The sequence below is a fragment of the Trichophyton rubrum genome (genome assembly GCF_000151425.1).
Source record: "Trichophyton rubrum CBS 118892 genomic scaffold supercont2.2, whole genome shotgun sequence".
Lineage (NCBI taxonomy): Eukaryota > Fungi > Ascomycota > Eurotiomycetes > Onygenales > Arthrodermataceae > Trichophyton > Trichophyton rubrum.
Genome location: NW_003456427.1, coordinates 783,255 through 798,158, shown reverse-complemented (window position 1 = coordinate 798,158; position 14,904 = coordinate 783,255). Strand labels below are relative to the sequence as shown.

Sequence of the window (14,904 nt, the reverse complement as noted above, 5' to 3'; positions counted from 1 at the left end):
GAAGCTGCTCCAGCACAGCCCGTGGAATCTACCAAGTCTGACCATCCAACTGAGCCAGCACGCGCTCCACAGCTCGCTGAGCCGTTTGAATTCACCAAAGCGCCCGAGCCAGGCCCTTCTCCAGCTCTGGTCCCGACACCAGCTCCTGCTCCGGCTTCTACTCCTTCTCCCGGCCCAGACTCTACAGCACAGCCAGCTACGGCTGCCCAACTTGCCCCAGTCGAGCAATCTCAGCCCGCTCAACCTAGCTCTCCAGCTCCATCCGCTCAGCCAGCTTATCCTGTCTCAAAATCCCAACGGCCAAACCACATTGACGCACCTCTTCCAACACAGCTGGACCCGGCAACACACAAGCCAACCACCATCACCCCAACCAGAGAACGCAAGCTAGCCTCTCTGTTTTCCTGGACCAGTCCCCCCAGCGGCGAGAAGAGAGACACCAACAAGCTCAAGAAGAAAAGACGCATCCCCGGAAGCGCTAGTGAAAGCGCCCAGAGCTCTACCGCCTCCCTCCCCCATGGCTCCCAGACTGGCTCCGACGAGGCAACTCCCACGAAACAACAGCAGCAGCCAACAACCTCTCAACCAACAACCTCTTCCAACCCAGAAGACCCCGCCGTCGCAGATGAATCCCACGTCTCTACCCCCAAAGTCACCAATCCGCCTCTCTCTCCTCTCGTACCGGTGCGTAGCGCCTCTACGTCTCAAAGCCACACCAGTCTGGAAGTCAACTCGCCTCCTCACCACCACACCTCTCTCACCGACCGCATGCTGAGACCCCGTTCTCGCACCCCTTCTCCAAACTCCCACTCTCTCTCTGCAACGGATCAGTCTGACCTCGAAGAGTCGTCTCGGGGCGACAAGAAGGACAAGCGACGGAGCTGGCGTTTCCACCTCGGCAAGAAATCAGATGATTAATGGATTCTCTCTTTTCTTCAACTTTTTCTCTCCTTTTACTTTACTTTTCTTTGGTTTCGTCTTCTTTTCCTTGATTTGGCACCCTGCGGCACGGCGAACCGGTTTAGCATTTCGTTTCAATGATGGAGTATCTCTCAGTTGGTCGTTAACGGCGGTCGGATCGGATCTCTCACTCTCTCCTTCAATAATCTCTATCCTGTCCCGAGAAGTCTTCAATGACCACCGTTGACTCTCCTTTTCCCTTCCTTTCCTTTCCCTACGTTTCTTTTGTTAGTCCCTTCACTCTACACCCCCCTTTTTAGCTTCACTTTTCCACTTTTTGTTACCCCCCTTTCATACGCGTCTATTTGGTCCTTCGATTTTGTCTTACATCACTTCACCTTCTTGCTTCATGTCGGATTTCCAATTCTCATTCTTGCTTGCCTGGCTGGCCTTTCAATATTTCTACACTTTTTTTGACCCTTTGATTCTACCTTGTTTTACATCTTGCTTTTCCCCCCGGCTACAGATGAAGATACAATTGTTCTCGTGCCACTGCGTCGTATATCTTAGTGATAATATTTTTTAAATAGTCACATACCCGATTAAATACTTTCATAATTGAGATGTACTAATGTTTAAATTTCGACTTGACTTGTAATTTTTTGACTTCTCTCAAACTTCGGAAAGTTGGGCTTCATCAAAATCGTACCTCCGCTACACCAGATACACCAACTTGATATGCCAACTTGCTGCCATTTAGGATATAAGAGTGGTGCAGATGCTTCAAAGCTCATTTCTCCCGGCCTGGATGGCTATTCAGTCAATATCAGACATCTTCGGCTTCCACTCCCCAGCCGTACCTCGATTCAACCCAGCTGAAGCCACTATCCAATCCGTCCACCGGGCTCTACTCGCAAATATATCCAGCCCAGAGACTCGACTGACATGCCGCGAGGTAGTAACGGCGTTTCTCACCCAGATAGAAACATACAACCCCCGTATAAACGCCATAATAAGCCTGGATGCAACCTCCCTTTCCGTCGCCGACGAGCTGGACGCCTGGCTTCAGGATTCCCTAGAGGATGACTCTGATACCCCCAAGGACAACAGCAACAGCTGGAGCGATATAACATCCCTCATGCCACTGTACTGCATCCCCGTGCTACTAAAAGATAACATCGACACAGCCAACCTGTCCACCACCGCAGGATGTGCAGCGTTATCCGGCTCCCCGCCGCCCGCACACGATGCTCCCGTCGTCAAGGCCCTACGTGACGCCGGCGCAGTGATACTCGGCAAGACAAACATGCATGAAATGGCCCTTGAGGGCCTCACCGTGTCTTCTCTCGGTGGCCAGACGCTGAATCCCTATGACACCACCAGAACGCCCGGCGGTAGCTCAGGCGGTACCGGAGCAGCAGTGGCGTCTTCCTTTGCGGTGTTAGGCCTGGGTACAGACACGGTGAACTCACTGCGTAGTCCGGCGAGTGCGAATGGCTTGTTTAGTCTACGGCCAACGCGTGGTTTGATTTCGAGAGCTGGTGTGCTTCCTGTCTCATATACGCAGGATACTGTTGGGCCGATTGCGAGATGCGTGTGGGATTTGGCTGTGAGTTTGAACGTTATGACGGGGGGGGAGTGGTTTGATGAAAGGGATAATATGACTGCTTTACGACCGCGGCATGTTAGAGGGCTGGATTATACTGCTTCTCTATCTAAGTACCAGGGGGAGTATGGTGGTGAAAGTCTGCTGGGTGTCAAGTTCGGGTTGATAGAGGGATTCATGAACCGCGCTGATAACTCTGAGACAACGCCCGTCAACAAAGCTATGTGTGCGATGGTGTGTAAGCTTAAGAAGGCCGGCGCGATTGTGATACCCATTACTGACTCGATGTATAATTCTACTGCGATATTGGGCTTGGATGTTCAAGCGTATGAGTACCGTGAGATGGTGGACGCTTATCTCCAGGGTCTACATGGGGAAGAATCAAGAAGCCCACGGACAATGGCGAGTTTGTACTCTGAAATAGATAACCAGGAAGACTCGTTCCTTGTTATCCCACATCAGTACCCCTTCATTCAGTCTGCACTCGTCTCGTCTCCTCTGAACGTCTCATACGCTCAGAAGCAACTTGCTATCAACGCTCTGACACTGTCAGTCAAACGGACGTTCTCATCCCTCAATCTCGATGTATTGATATACCCCCAGCAACAGAATTTGCCCGTTAGGATAGGCTCGCGGAATCAGTATGGTAGAAATGGAATACTTGCAGCTCTGACGGGGAACCCTGTCGTCACTGTACCTGCTGGGTATTCAAATAGGGATATATTCCGGAATATACCTTCTGGGGTCCCGATTGGTATGGAAATTATGGGTTTGCCATGGGAAGAAGAGACACTCTTAAGCATTGCTGCGAGGATTGAAGCGTTGGAAAAGATCAGGACGCCGCCTATCCTTAAGGCAAAGAAGAGAAAGGGTGATTATGGAAAATGGATAGAGAATACCCCGAAAGTGGTCCCCGATAGGAAGAATATTCATAGCATGTATCCTTTAGGGTTATATAGAGTAAATTGATATAGTAACATTGCATATCAGCTCTCATCACTCATCTTAGTATCCGACGTTATCGATACCTCATTTGATCACTTTGCAAATTGCTATTCTTTGGTCAGTAGAACACCAGCCAAACATCAGTATGACACGAGAATACATCAGTCTCGCCTCCAGTATTCGGAAAGAAATCAATATCTCATCAGGATTGTTTTCATGGTCTGTCAGTATATCCGAAACATCACATCCGAGGAGCTGCTGCATTGCTTCCACCGACCATAGCAAAGGAGAAATCCCCTTTCTCTTCATATGAACAGACCTTGTCATTTGTCCAGCTACGCTGAGGCGAGTGTCTGTTCCGGTTGTAGGATTGAATATGGGAGGGAAGCATGATATCATCCCCGTTTCGTCAACGATTGAGCCAATCTAGGAGATGAGAGATTAGCACATGCAGTGGGGTATCATTACTTGGCTCTGAAAATCCAGTCTTCATATAGTTAGGGATTTGTATCCATAGTGGGCGAAATTTTTATCGAGATACTAAATGATACCATCGTTAATCCAAAAATTGGATAACTCACTATTTGCGGGTTTAGTCTCAGCCTGACTTCTAATTCGCACTGTCCACAAAAAGCCTCATTAGAGTTGGAGAAGATGGGAACATTGCAGCTGTACCAGTATTAGGTCAGAAGCCTGCCAATTTAAGTATATCATGTCCATATAAATTCCCGGAAGCTCACCACTCGGCACAGAACAGGCAATTTTGCTTGTAGAGGGCAGCCAAGTTAATATCAAGCAGCACCACCGACATATATCCCATGAATTCTCAAGGAAGGTTAGCTTGTGCTTGTGTGAGAATATCTAGCTATCACATACCACTTCGTGTGGAATTGGCGCTAGAAGTCAGCTGTGAGTATAACAACATGCATTCATCATAGAATGAGGAAAGGTAAGCGTACAATTCCTCAATATCCGCGAGAGTGAATTTGATTTTCTGAACTGAGCTTTCAAACTCCTCAACATCGAATACTAATAAATATAAATATTAGCATATTTGTCCTGCACACTGAATCTAAAATCTCAATCCGAACTTACAGTCAGTGGGAAACGGGGGATTGACTTGCTCCGCTCTTCGTGCAGCAAGTCTTTTCAGTTCCTCTGCTTCGATACTTTCGGGGTCAACGTCAATTAGAGTAAAGGAGGTTAGGTACAGCCTTGAGCCAGGCTTCCAGCTCGCATTGGATATCAAAAGGACCGTGGAGTTGGGTATCCATTTCATCCCCGATTTCATAGCTTCCCCAAAAAGGCCAAGGCTGGCTCTACTGTGTCCATCTGTAACTCCTACATCAACGGTAGGAACGGTCTGGTTATTTGAATTGGTTGCTGAAATATATGGTTGTGTTAGAGCATGTATTGATCTGCTTGAAGCAACGATATGTACGTACTCTCACGGACTGGCCCAACTGCATAAACGTATACTAGGACTTTCGTTGGTTTGCCCATTGAGTGCTTCTTTGGAGCATCTACAAGCAAGTCCACTTGAAATGGATATCTGTACCCCATTGGGATACGGCCTATGATACCAATATCACCTCGTTCATGTATTTTGATACCGCTTCCTTTGTCTTTCTCTGGGAAGATACTTGCTATCAAACTCAGTGGGAAGTTCTCTGGGGGTGTGGATGGGGGAGTGACTGGTTTTGAGGGAGTAGAAGATGAATCGGCCTTTGGGTGCCCTTTTAACTGGGGCTTAAATGGGGAGATATGTGTTACCCATATGGAGACAAGCTTCCCCAGTCGAAGGTCATAGGTTGTATCAGCATACCACAGCTTGACCTAGAGGAAAAGGTCAGTAACAGTAATCCACTTTGCCGGATAGCAAGGCATACAAGGATATAGCCTGTATCATCCCTGAGAATGAGTTTCAAGCATCCCCTAGCCTGCTGACTTGCTACTAGATTGCTGTCCGATTTTGAAGATTGCTTCTTCTTTTTACTCGATCTGCTGATGTTTTCTGCATTGTCGTCAAAGTATGCATTGGGCTGGTTGTATATATTCACGATTCTTGCATCAAAAGCGACTCTCTTAGGTCCCTTTTTGAGGTCTCTCAGGGAAGATACGGCATCGTATGGCCGTGATGACCTCTTCGAACTGACGCTCTCATCTTGGTCTGGGGTATCGTGCTTCCTCTTAGGCCCAGCACCGGCAACACGGAAGTAATCAGGTATCTTTGAGTTAGCCATTGTGATGGCCTTTCTGTCTTTCTGTGAGTGAATGAAGATGATGTCGTTTCTTGAAGTTGAGATTGAAGTTGACGTTGAGGTTGAGCAGAAAAAGCCCCTCATCGGTTGATTACCATTTTGGGACGGATCACATAAGCAAGAGAAGGAGAAGGATAAAAACGGTCAAAATAAAGAAATTTCAATTTAATTCGCTGGATGTTGAATTCCAGCATAAGACGGCTGTTGGGCCTGCTGAAAGGAGCGGAGAGCGGACATAGCCAACAGTTACTACTAACTAACATAGAAAAAGAATAACCCCGAAAGACATGAACCACCTCTTCACCATCTATTGGACAACGTTGTTATCTCAAAATGGGAACGTAATCTTTTACGCAGGATGATGGTATCAATTGATGACAGCTGCCTAGTAAAGCTTGTGTTCGAGAGTCATGTCAGACTCTGGCTGGAGACCAACACAGGCACGGAAGATGTTGGTGACGGCAGCACGCTGCTTAGCTAGAGCGTTGACAACAGGGGTTCCTGGGGGAGTCAATGGGGCCTATAGAGCGTTAGTTGGAGCCTGATAACTAATATAAGATGGGGAAGTATTGAAGACTCACCTTTAACATGTAGCTGAGGATGCTAAGGACGCTGTGGAAGCCCTTGTATTCCTCACTCTCGGCAGACTTCCAGCTGACACGAGTCATCATCTCTGCGATAACAACAAGATCGATGATCAGAGGCGAAGCAAGGAGAGAGTCTTCACAGACGTTGAAGATGCTGATGGTCTGGTGGCCACCCATGAAGATCTCGGCATAGTACTCGTCGAGGGCACGCTTGTTGTCACCAACAGCAGGCATGTACTTGATAACCACGGTGTGGTCTGGATGCTCGCCCTTCTTGTACAGAACAGAGTTGGCGGCAACCATGTCATCAACGACATTAGACTTGGAGATCTCCTTGGATCGGAACTGCTTCTGGGAGCTCAGGTTCATGCCATCGTTGTTGCCGAGATGGTTGTAGCTGGCAATGGAGGTGAGCTTGATGCCGGCGCTGATCAAGAAGTCAACGAGGGCAGACTTCATCTTGGTCTGGCCGGACTTGAAGTCGTCTCCACCGATGAAGGCACCCTTCTTCAGGGCGAGCTCCATGGCTCCAGGCACAAAGGTGTTCTGGGGAGAGCCGTTGATGAATGGAGCATTCTCAAGAATAGAAGCCACAGCGAAGATGGTTGATGGAGAGACTTCTTCGTGTCCTTCCTTGATAGCCTTGAGAAGGTTGTCAGCGGTATCATTGACACCTTCAATGACGTCTGCGTAACGTTCGGTGTTAGCAGTCCACATAACAAGAACCTTGTCGAGTCCATTGGCAGCCTTGAAGTCACTGTCTGTATGTTAGCACACCACCCAAGTCAAAGCATCTAAGTATAGGTAACCCACCGAATGTCCTTTTGGATCTTCTCAACATGCTCCCAGCAAGCCTTGGAGCCAGGAAGGACGTTATCAGCACGCTCCTCCTGGTTGGCAGCAATGAAGTCTGGGTAGTAGACACTTGGAAGTGGCTTAATGGCGGCCATCTCGTCATGGACCAGGGCCTTGAGAGTGGGCTCAAGCACCTGTGCACGATCCATGGCATCGGCAAGGTTCATGCCGCTGATGTCCCAGCCGCCAATAACAAGGTCATTGGGATGGACCATGGGGAGCATGTTGTTGAAGGGAATATTGATTTCTTCTCCGGTTTTGGCGTCAGTACCGAGCTTGACGGTAGAGGCCATGATGAGGGAGCCGTAGTAGTTGGCAGAACGCTTTCCCTCACGAGTATCCCAAGTCAATCCACGACGGTTGGCAATGATACCAGCCGTGACGGTAGATCCGTTGTTTCCACCCAGGCCGATGAGCATGACACCGGTCTTGCTGACCTTGCGGTCGACCTTGAAGTCATAGACGGTTTCCTTGGGGGTTGCAACGAGTTTACCATCCTCGGACTTGGTCACAGCAGTCGTACGGTAGACAAACTTGGTATTGATCTCATCGTCGGTGTAGACAACATTGGGAGACTCGACCTTGAAGATATCCGCCCCGTGCGTGGGGACCGACCCGTTAACAGAGCCATTGGCAGCTGCATCCGCATGTGGAGCCATTGTTCAGTCTGGTGGTCTTTGTCTTGACTGGACTAAATAATGGTTTTATAGAGAATTGGCGGGATGAGGACTCTCGAAGTAAAGCCGAGCTGGTAGTGGTTCAATTGCCTTCCAGATGGCCTTTACTTGGTATGGGGAGCGTCCGATGCTCCTCCACGAGCGGATGAGCGTCGGCTTCCGTTAAACGGGTGGTGCGACCTGCGGACTCCTAGTTAGCCATCGGATTCAACGTATATCAACGCCGTCAAAAGACCCCTTCAAGGCCTCCTTCCCGGCTGTATATCTCGAGCAGCAGAGTCACTCACGATGGCAGCAAGTTGGAAAACGTCTTGGCGGTATTGACGGATCAGCTTCTAGAGAGAAGAAGTGATCGAGCGAGCGGGAAGCAAAAACGGTGGATTGACGTCTTCAGCAAGCCGAAGAGGTCTATACTGGAGCTTTTTTGGGGGTTTGAGGGTGAATCTGAAGCTGGCGCTGGAGTCGATAAAAGCCGAAAGTGAAGTTGGTGAAGTTGTTGGTTGTGGTGAAAAGAGGGAGAAAGCGGGAAAAGGGGGCGGGCGGTTTTGGCCCTATTTATCCTTTCTTGGTCCCAACGTCCGCCGTCCACCTCCATCGTCCATCGTCCTCCCGGCTGTTTAGAGAGAGCCCACGGGAAAAGCAAAGAAACGAAAAGAAGATTTCCCCACGGACGGACAGATCAGGATGCGTTCTCCAGCCCTTGCTCCCTGCTCGAAAAAAAAGCTGTTATTAATTGTCGACTTAGCCTATGCCGTCTCGCGCTGCAGCCCGCTTTTCGCTCGTTCGTCTGCATCGATAACTGTGGCCCACCGGCGCAGCCATTGAACTGAATTTATCCCGCAGGCTTGTCGTTCTCCACGGTGACAGCCCGCATGCTGGCCCGTTATTCAATCTCCGGCTGCCGTAGCTTGCTTTCCTGTGCCCGTCAAAGGCCGGTGTTGAGGGCTCACGAGAGCAGTGCCAGTGCCCCTCGTCTGCGGGTTGTTGGAGTTATCGATAAAGCACAGCGAGTGCTCAGGCCATTGGCCGGGGCGGTTTGGTGGCTTGATATGCAGGCACTAAAACTGGTCCAATGCCTGTCAAGCTCGCACATCCTTGGCTGCACACCGACTGAAGGGTTCTTGTCGTCCTCGGTTGGTTCCCGTCTTTATTGTGCTGCCTGCTGGGGTGGGTTAACTCGTTACTAAGGAGTGGAAAAGTGGTCTTGTGGATATGAGAATACCCGAAGGATTATTGTCATCTTCCAACCTTGCAGCACACGCATGAATGGTTATGCAGGGAGACCGGGAATTCTCTGTTCATGTTCGTTGTCTCTTCCTGACATGCCGATATCGCCTTCATCTCTGGAGTAACAAACGGACACCTGCAGGAATAAAGCAGGCAGCAAGGCAGTGACGAGACTGGAGTCCGAAGATTTTCCGTTGATCTTCATTGCTTTGAGATACTTTCGACTGGCCTGATGAGCTGTTCCATGCAGGTATCCTTTCCTTCCTTCGATATCCAGAGCGATATTCTTGGACATTGCCTATTTCAACGGATCACCATCTTTTTCAGTCATGCCTGAGGGTGTACGACTTGACTTTCTTCATTTTGGGGGCATTTGTGACTCCCCGGGATCAGCAGTCATTGCTCAAGAAGTTATCGTGAGGAGGATTCCGCCTAAACCAGGGGACCTACTTACGTCAAATCACTCTAAAGCGTCTTTCAGTGATTAATCGATATCCTACGAGCCACTGAAAGGCCTTCATATGGCATTTTCTAATGAATTTTCCTCAGGTAACTGGAAATCAGTTACTCTTCATACGATTAATGCAGAGTATATGAGAAACGATCGAGTAGAAGGGCCTATTCCTTCTATTCAAATTCATCAAGTGGCCATTTTCGACGTCCAGCCGTATAGCAATGATATTCTTGGATGTCTCCTAACTTCACTGATTCTTTTATATCTTGCCGTATATCATATTCCCTCCATCTATTTCCCACCATAAAGTGAACCAACATTTTCCGACACTAAAAAGCTCCCTTAGCGACTGCAAATCTAGCATTATATATCTCCATGAGAACCTCTCTACTCCTGGATTGTTATTTTCGTTGCCCTATTAATATAAGGCCGACCGATGCCGATTTTTTCGCCATAGCTCTTGGTTTCGAGTACTAATTTGAAATTCGCGAAGATGGCTGAGGAAGGCCTTAAAAAATTGTTGGCGACGCATATGTGGCGGGCCAAGGCTATGGAAGATCTCCTTGAGTACCGCTTCAAGGACAAAACCCTACCTTTAAGTGCCTTGAATCTTCCTGGACGTCTTACTTCGATTAAAGACAACACCGGCCTCGCCCAAGTTGGAAAAGCTGTCATGGAACTGTTCTTAATCACGGATGGTTATGATAAAGATATGGACCCAGGTAAATAATACACTTATCCCTATCAATTATAGGTCTAAATTTACATATACTGATCGTTGGCTAATTATTTGACCATTTGTTCGCGACAGAAAACATAAATACTCTTCTGACTTATATCTTGGATAACAGCAAGCTTGCAGATGTCGGGACAAAGAAGGGCCTTGGACGATGCATGATGGGTATGCAGTCAGGCACCACCAGCCTTACACCTCTTTATACGGCCCGGACCGTCCAGGCATTGATGGGTGCCGTCTATATCGACAGTGATGGAGACCTGGAGAAGCTACACGAGGCAATGATGGCCATTGGACTACTCCCAAAACCAGGTGCTCAATTGCCCGTATAACTTGATGTACTGATCTCTTTACGATGACCCAACTAGACTGTTGGCATAAATTGATACACTCTGTAAAAGGGATTCAGTCATAACATGGAGATTCTGTTAATCAAATTGGCTCAAGTTTTGATTAACGCAATGTGAAATTTGAATGTTCATAAAATCCCTTTCTGCCTTGATATCCATTCCCATCTTCCGTACCATGGAAAGCACAAAGTTGATTTCGGCTTCAATACCCAATGTTAGAACCGCCCGAGGAATTTCTAAGTAGCATGTTCCGTGATACATTACTCCCTGTCCGATCTTGTAATCCCTCGTGGACAACTGTCCCGCCGCTCCATTTTCATTTTCAGTTCTTCCTCATCCCAGGGCCCATACGCGTTTTTCCTATCATACACGTCGAATCCTTCCTGCTTGGTGCTGTTAATCCGGGCTTTGGTTTCAGAAAGAATTTCGGTTTTTCGGAAATTGGTTGCACCTTGCCTGAGTCTCGCATCATAAACGTCGTAAAGGCCGGACAATGCTGCCATAGAATAGGCACAGTGGTCTTCGATTTGGGTTAATGGACAGTTCTTCGTCCACAATTTAGCAAAACTCGAGTCGTCAGTCATTTCAGGAAAAAATATTTCTCTTCTATCCTGGTCGTACCCTTTCCAACGCGATTTCTCCACGGCGCTTAGGGGGCTATCGTTGCGTACGCATGTTGCCAGCCCCCTAAGGAATTTCTTTGAGCCATTTCTAGTTGCGAGCTCCATGAGCTGGATATCTACTATTCCATCGAGGTGGATATTGTGTTGATGAAACAACAAATTTGAGGGTCCACGAACATCAAAGACGGCCTTGCGCAGAACCGGGCATTCAAGGATTTCCGCGAGTGTTGCTCCAGTTGAGTCTTCGGTGGAGAAAGTGTTATTCTTGCCGAGGGCATGGACGTTAATAAGATAAATTACGTTCTCTGGTCGAACGAAAATAGAAATAATGGACAAGGATCCGTTACAGCTGATGTCTCTCCCCTTGAATTCGACAAACAGGGGAACTGGATCCATGTCAATCTCCCTAAGACTAGAGAGAAAGCGTTGAAGTTCAGAAACAGAGTCAACTTCGATTACATGCGGCAGGTCTGCCATCTTCTCCGAGGCGGGTAGTGCTAACATGCTGTGCTAACAAGAAGTAGTAAAGGAGACTTGGATTTGCTGTTGAAAGCTCTCGAGTTGGCAATAGAGATGATGAGCTTTATAAGTGAAGGTTGGCTGATCGAAAACTATATAAATATCAGAATCAGAGTCAAGGATGTGTTGCCCTAGGTTCCTTGACTAGAGGATGAGAGAATGATACCTGATAAAAGTCCTAGGAAGCAGGTGAATGGTCCTAAATATCAAGTTTGTTTAGTGTCAAATTGATAAAGGCTTGCTATCTGGGAATCTGGAATATTCGTGTAGCGAGAATTGCTATAAGTGGTTTACTTGTAACAGGCTCCCAAGTTCTCGGAATATGATATTGGTGGAAGATAAGTTGTGAAGGTCAAAGGAGGCTCGAGGCCGGTAGCTTTTATATCCGAAAAACATATAGAATTGATGTAACTGAGAGGGGGGGAGAGAGGTATCAGTCTATCAGAGTGAAAGGGGTATAGAAGTGAGGTAAAAGTGAAGTAGAATTGAACATTGAACAAGGACGCTCAGTTGTTTCCTGCTGAATCCTACCTGAGCAATCTCATATCCTTTGAACCAAAATTTGAAACCTCTTTAAAGTATGAGCTCAAATTCCAATATTTTCTCGTCCCTATCACTCGGTGTTATATCGACAGAAACTAAATATATTCAAAGAAACAAAGTCATAAATCATGATATCAAACCATAATTTTTAAAGACAACGGACTGGTCGACCGCTAAATAATGAAACTTTGTTGGTCGTTGTTATAAAACCAACTCTTGCGAGTCGGTTGAGGCGTAGGGCATTCACCTGGAGCTTGAGTCGGGCTCACAATGATATTGTTGACGATACTTGCTTCTCCCTTTTGAATGGCCTCAATCTGGTTCTTAGCACATGACATTGCCATGCCCCAGAAGTTGCATGTTGGAGGGACAGTTGGCAAAGGGGGTTCGGCGTGAGTTGAATTGATCTCCCCCTGGGTAGAGTAAAATTCTATATCATCTGTGACTGTTCCGGTAGCAATGTCCATATTGAACATTGCACGACGGAAGATCTCGTATCCAACTTGTGGTTGGTAGGCAAGCATCATGTGTCCTGCTTGATATACACGGGTGAATGAAAAAAGGCCATGTTGGCGAACTTGGGCTTTGGGGACTCCGGAGTCATCGGTGTAAACATCTGCATACCCTGCCCTTCTGAAATTTTTGGCATCCTTGTAGTCGACTGAAAGGCTGACATTCTCGGCTCCAACCCAGTTGCAAATGAAGTCACGGTCGCCGTATACCATGGCAACTTTCACCCCAGCGTCTAGCAAGTTGGCGATGTCAAGTAAGTGTCCACCCCTGTCACTCCGAACGTAGTCACCAGTGACATTGAAGACATGCTCAACTGTGTATGAGGGGTCCGTGTGGTTTGCTGGTACACCCAGTGCCTCCTGTACCTCAGTCTTCGCTAGATATCCCAAGAAGCTGTTGGAAGGAAAAGGATCTAGGTGGCACTGAGCAATGTCGAAGAGGCCTCGTTTTGCCCCGTCAACATATATGCCATCTACCTCCGTGTTGCAGTAATTGTTTGCACGCTCACATACGTGATTGACTTCGTCAACATGGCCGTATGCATTAGGATCGTAGCGCTTAGCGAGAGCATGACATTCTAATATTTGGTCAAGACACCCTCCTCTCTTGCCATAGGCATGCATCGCCTTATCATATCCAGCATCATCGATTGCCTGGATACCATAGGTATTTTTGTTGTATGGAAAATCAATGTTTGACTTCTGCTGAGATATCAAATCCACGCAGCCGTTTATTATCCCGACAGTGTCAAGGTGAAGAACGGAACCGGTCAGGCGGCCATCTTTGATACGTTTGTTCTGTTGTAAGAAGTATGCCATGAAGCCCGGGGCATAACGGCCTCCGTATGACTCGCTCCAGAGGGAAATCTTGTCATTCTCTCGATTATCAATGTAAGGAGAGAAATCCTGGGACCACACCTGGACGATATTCCACATGTGTCTGGCAGCATTGAGAGTAGTATTTGCAGTTTTACTAGGATCTCCGCTACCAAAGGTGCCAGCAAGAAGGGTGCCATCTTTACTTGGGTCATGATCTGGTCCTTTAGGGGATAGTATGTTGGTCTTGAAATCAAAAGTAGCGTTGGTGAGCACATCGTAACTAAATCCTGTCTGCACTGGCTGATCGATGTACAGGAGGTTGGCTTCCTTGTTCCAGGAATGCTCGTTCAGTACAGTTGACTGAGCATCCTCGCTCATGCGGCATGGCCCACTCTCAACGAATACTCCGACCATAGACCCTGCCCCTGGCCCGCCATTGATATATATAGCCAAGGGATCAGTCTCTGGCTTTACTTGAGACTCAAAGTACCAGAAGTATATATGAACTGGAAAGTCTTGTGGAGCCTCAAGCATAGAGTTGGGAGGGAAGTTGATATACCCGGAGAACGACCTAACGTTGCCACAGACTCCTTTCTATAACACATTAGCACCGGTACCATATAGGAAGAGGGGAGGCCTTCAAGACATATGAACACAGGCATGACTACTTACAGGAACCTCTTTATAGGTGATAGTTGCCCCGGGTAGGGCTTTAGACTTGATTGTTATCAGATTCTTTGGCTTAGGGGGGTATCCAGCAGCAACGGATGCTGCCAGTAGCAGAACATCGAGAAACCATGTTACCAACATTCTTCCTTGTACCGAGTCAGAACAGGAAGGGCAAGATAAATCTCGATAAGTAGCCGAATACCAAAAGGGATTTCTTCATTAGGCAGACATGGTATAAGGAGTGAGAATAGATGTGGAGAGAGCAACAGCCGAGCGGGCCACTTGTCGCATGATAACGATCCATTTTATATGTAATAACTACCACAAGACCCGTAAGCGTGGCGAGATATATCATGTCGTATATGCGCCTAAAGATAAGGTAGTCATCAAGGACCCAGGATAATCAAGTGCCGAAGGGGTGGAGATGACAAGTTCACAGGGCATATATTAGATTGTAGCGTTTTGACAATGTCAAAGTACCTCATCGGTCGGCCTAGGGGCAACGGTGATGTGAAGATAAGGTGTATGATATCACCTGCCGCTAGCCACGAGGAACATCGCAACAGATGAGGATGTTGCCCATTTGGGTTTAAGCCGCCAAAGTCTTTGCCTGCGACGGCA

At 47.7% G+C, this 14,904-nt stretch overlaps 9 protein-coding genes across 9 annotated transcripts in view; 3 read left to right on the top strand and 6 right to left on the bottom strand.

The window, feature by feature from the left end:
- The window catches only part of TERG_01847 (uncharacterized protein), a gene marked incomplete at both ends in the record, with an annotated part of 2,388 nt that extends 1,470 nt beyond the window's left edge, over positions 1 to 918 (top strand). The window contains one exon of the mRNA XM_047747815.1: positions 3 to 918. Coding sequence (XP_047603780.1) covers positions 3 to 918 — 916 coding nt within the window. The remainder of the gene's footprint in view (positions 1 to 2) is intronic.
- A 790-nt stretch (positions 919 to 1,708) lies between these two features.
- TERG_01845 (uncharacterized protein) lies at positions 1,709 to 3,475 on the top strand (the record flags this gene model as incomplete). The annotated part of the gene is made up of 1 exon (XM_003237075.2): positions 1,709 to 3,475. One exon carries the CDS (start codon positions 1,709 to 1,711, stop codon positions 3,473 to 3,475), a length of 1,767 nt encoding a protein of 588 aa, XP_003237123.2.
- A 60-nt stretch (positions 3,476 to 3,535) lies between these two features.
- Positions 3,536 to 3,850, bottom strand: TERG_11767 (uncharacterized protein; the record flags this gene model as incomplete). Its single annotated transcript, XM_047750829.1, has 1 exon — positions 3,536 to 3,850. The coding sequence occupies one exon, from the start codon at positions 3,848 to 3,850 to the stop codon at positions 3,536 to 3,538; it is 315 nt and encodes a 104-aa protein (XP_047605519.1).
- A 469-nt stretch (positions 3,851 to 4,319) lies between these two features.
- Positions 4,320 to 5,694, bottom strand: TERG_01844 (uncharacterized protein; the record flags this gene model as incomplete). The annotated part of the gene is made up of 4 exons (XM_003237074.2): positions 4,320 to 4,480; positions 4,547 to 4,834; positions 4,897 to 5,287; positions 5,341 to 5,694. The coding sequence occupies 4 exons, from the start codon at positions 5,692 to 5,694 to the stop codon at positions 4,320 to 4,322; spliced, it is 1,194 nt and encodes a 397-aa protein (XP_003237122.1).
- Positions 5,695 to 6,097: 403 nt separating this feature from the next.
- TERG_01843 (uncharacterized protein) lies at positions 6,098 to 7,813 on the bottom strand (the record flags this gene model as incomplete). Its single annotated transcript, XM_003237073.1, has 3 exons — positions 6,098 to 6,232; positions 6,294 to 7,056; positions 7,113 to 7,813. 3 exons carry the CDS (start codon positions 7,811 to 7,813, stop codon positions 6,098 to 6,100), a joined length of 1,599 nt encoding a protein of 532 aa, XP_003237121.1.
- A 1,288-nt stretch (positions 7,814 to 9,101) lies between these two features.
- On the bottom strand, positions 9,102 to 9,353 carry TERG_11766 (uncharacterized protein; the record flags this gene model as incomplete). Its single annotated transcript, XM_047750828.1, has 1 exon — positions 9,102 to 9,353. The coding sequence occupies one exon, from the start codon at positions 9,351 to 9,353 to the stop codon at positions 9,102 to 9,104; it is 252 nt and encodes an 83-aa protein (XP_047605518.1).
- A 652-nt stretch (positions 9,354 to 10,005) lies between these two features.
- Positions 10,006 to 10,580, top strand: TERG_01842 (uncharacterized protein; the record flags this gene model as incomplete). Its single annotated transcript, XM_003237072.1, has 2 exons — positions 10,006 to 10,234; positions 10,324 to 10,580. The coding sequence occupies 2 exons, from the start codon at positions 10,006 to 10,008 to the stop codon at positions 10,578 to 10,580; spliced, it is 486 nt and encodes a 161-aa protein (XP_003237120.1).
- Positions 10,581 to 10,858: 278 nt separating this feature from the next.
- On the bottom strand, positions 10,859 to 11,725 carry TERG_01841 (uncharacterized protein; the record flags this gene model as incomplete). Its single annotated transcript, XM_003237071.1, has 1 exon — positions 10,859 to 11,725. The coding sequence occupies one exon, from the start codon at positions 11,723 to 11,725 to the stop codon at positions 10,859 to 10,861; it is 867 nt and encodes a 288-aa protein (XP_003237119.1).
- A 731-nt stretch (positions 11,726 to 12,456) lies between these two features.
- TERG_01840 (uncharacterized protein) lies at positions 12,457 to 14,148 on the bottom strand (the record flags this gene model as incomplete). The annotated part of the gene is made up of 1 exon (XM_003237070.2): positions 12,457 to 14,148. One exon carries the CDS (start codon positions 14,146 to 14,148, stop codon positions 12,457 to 12,459), a length of 1,692 nt encoding a protein of 563 aa, XP_003237118.2.
- Between the last annotated feature and the right edge of the window lie 756 nt (positions 14,149 to 14,904).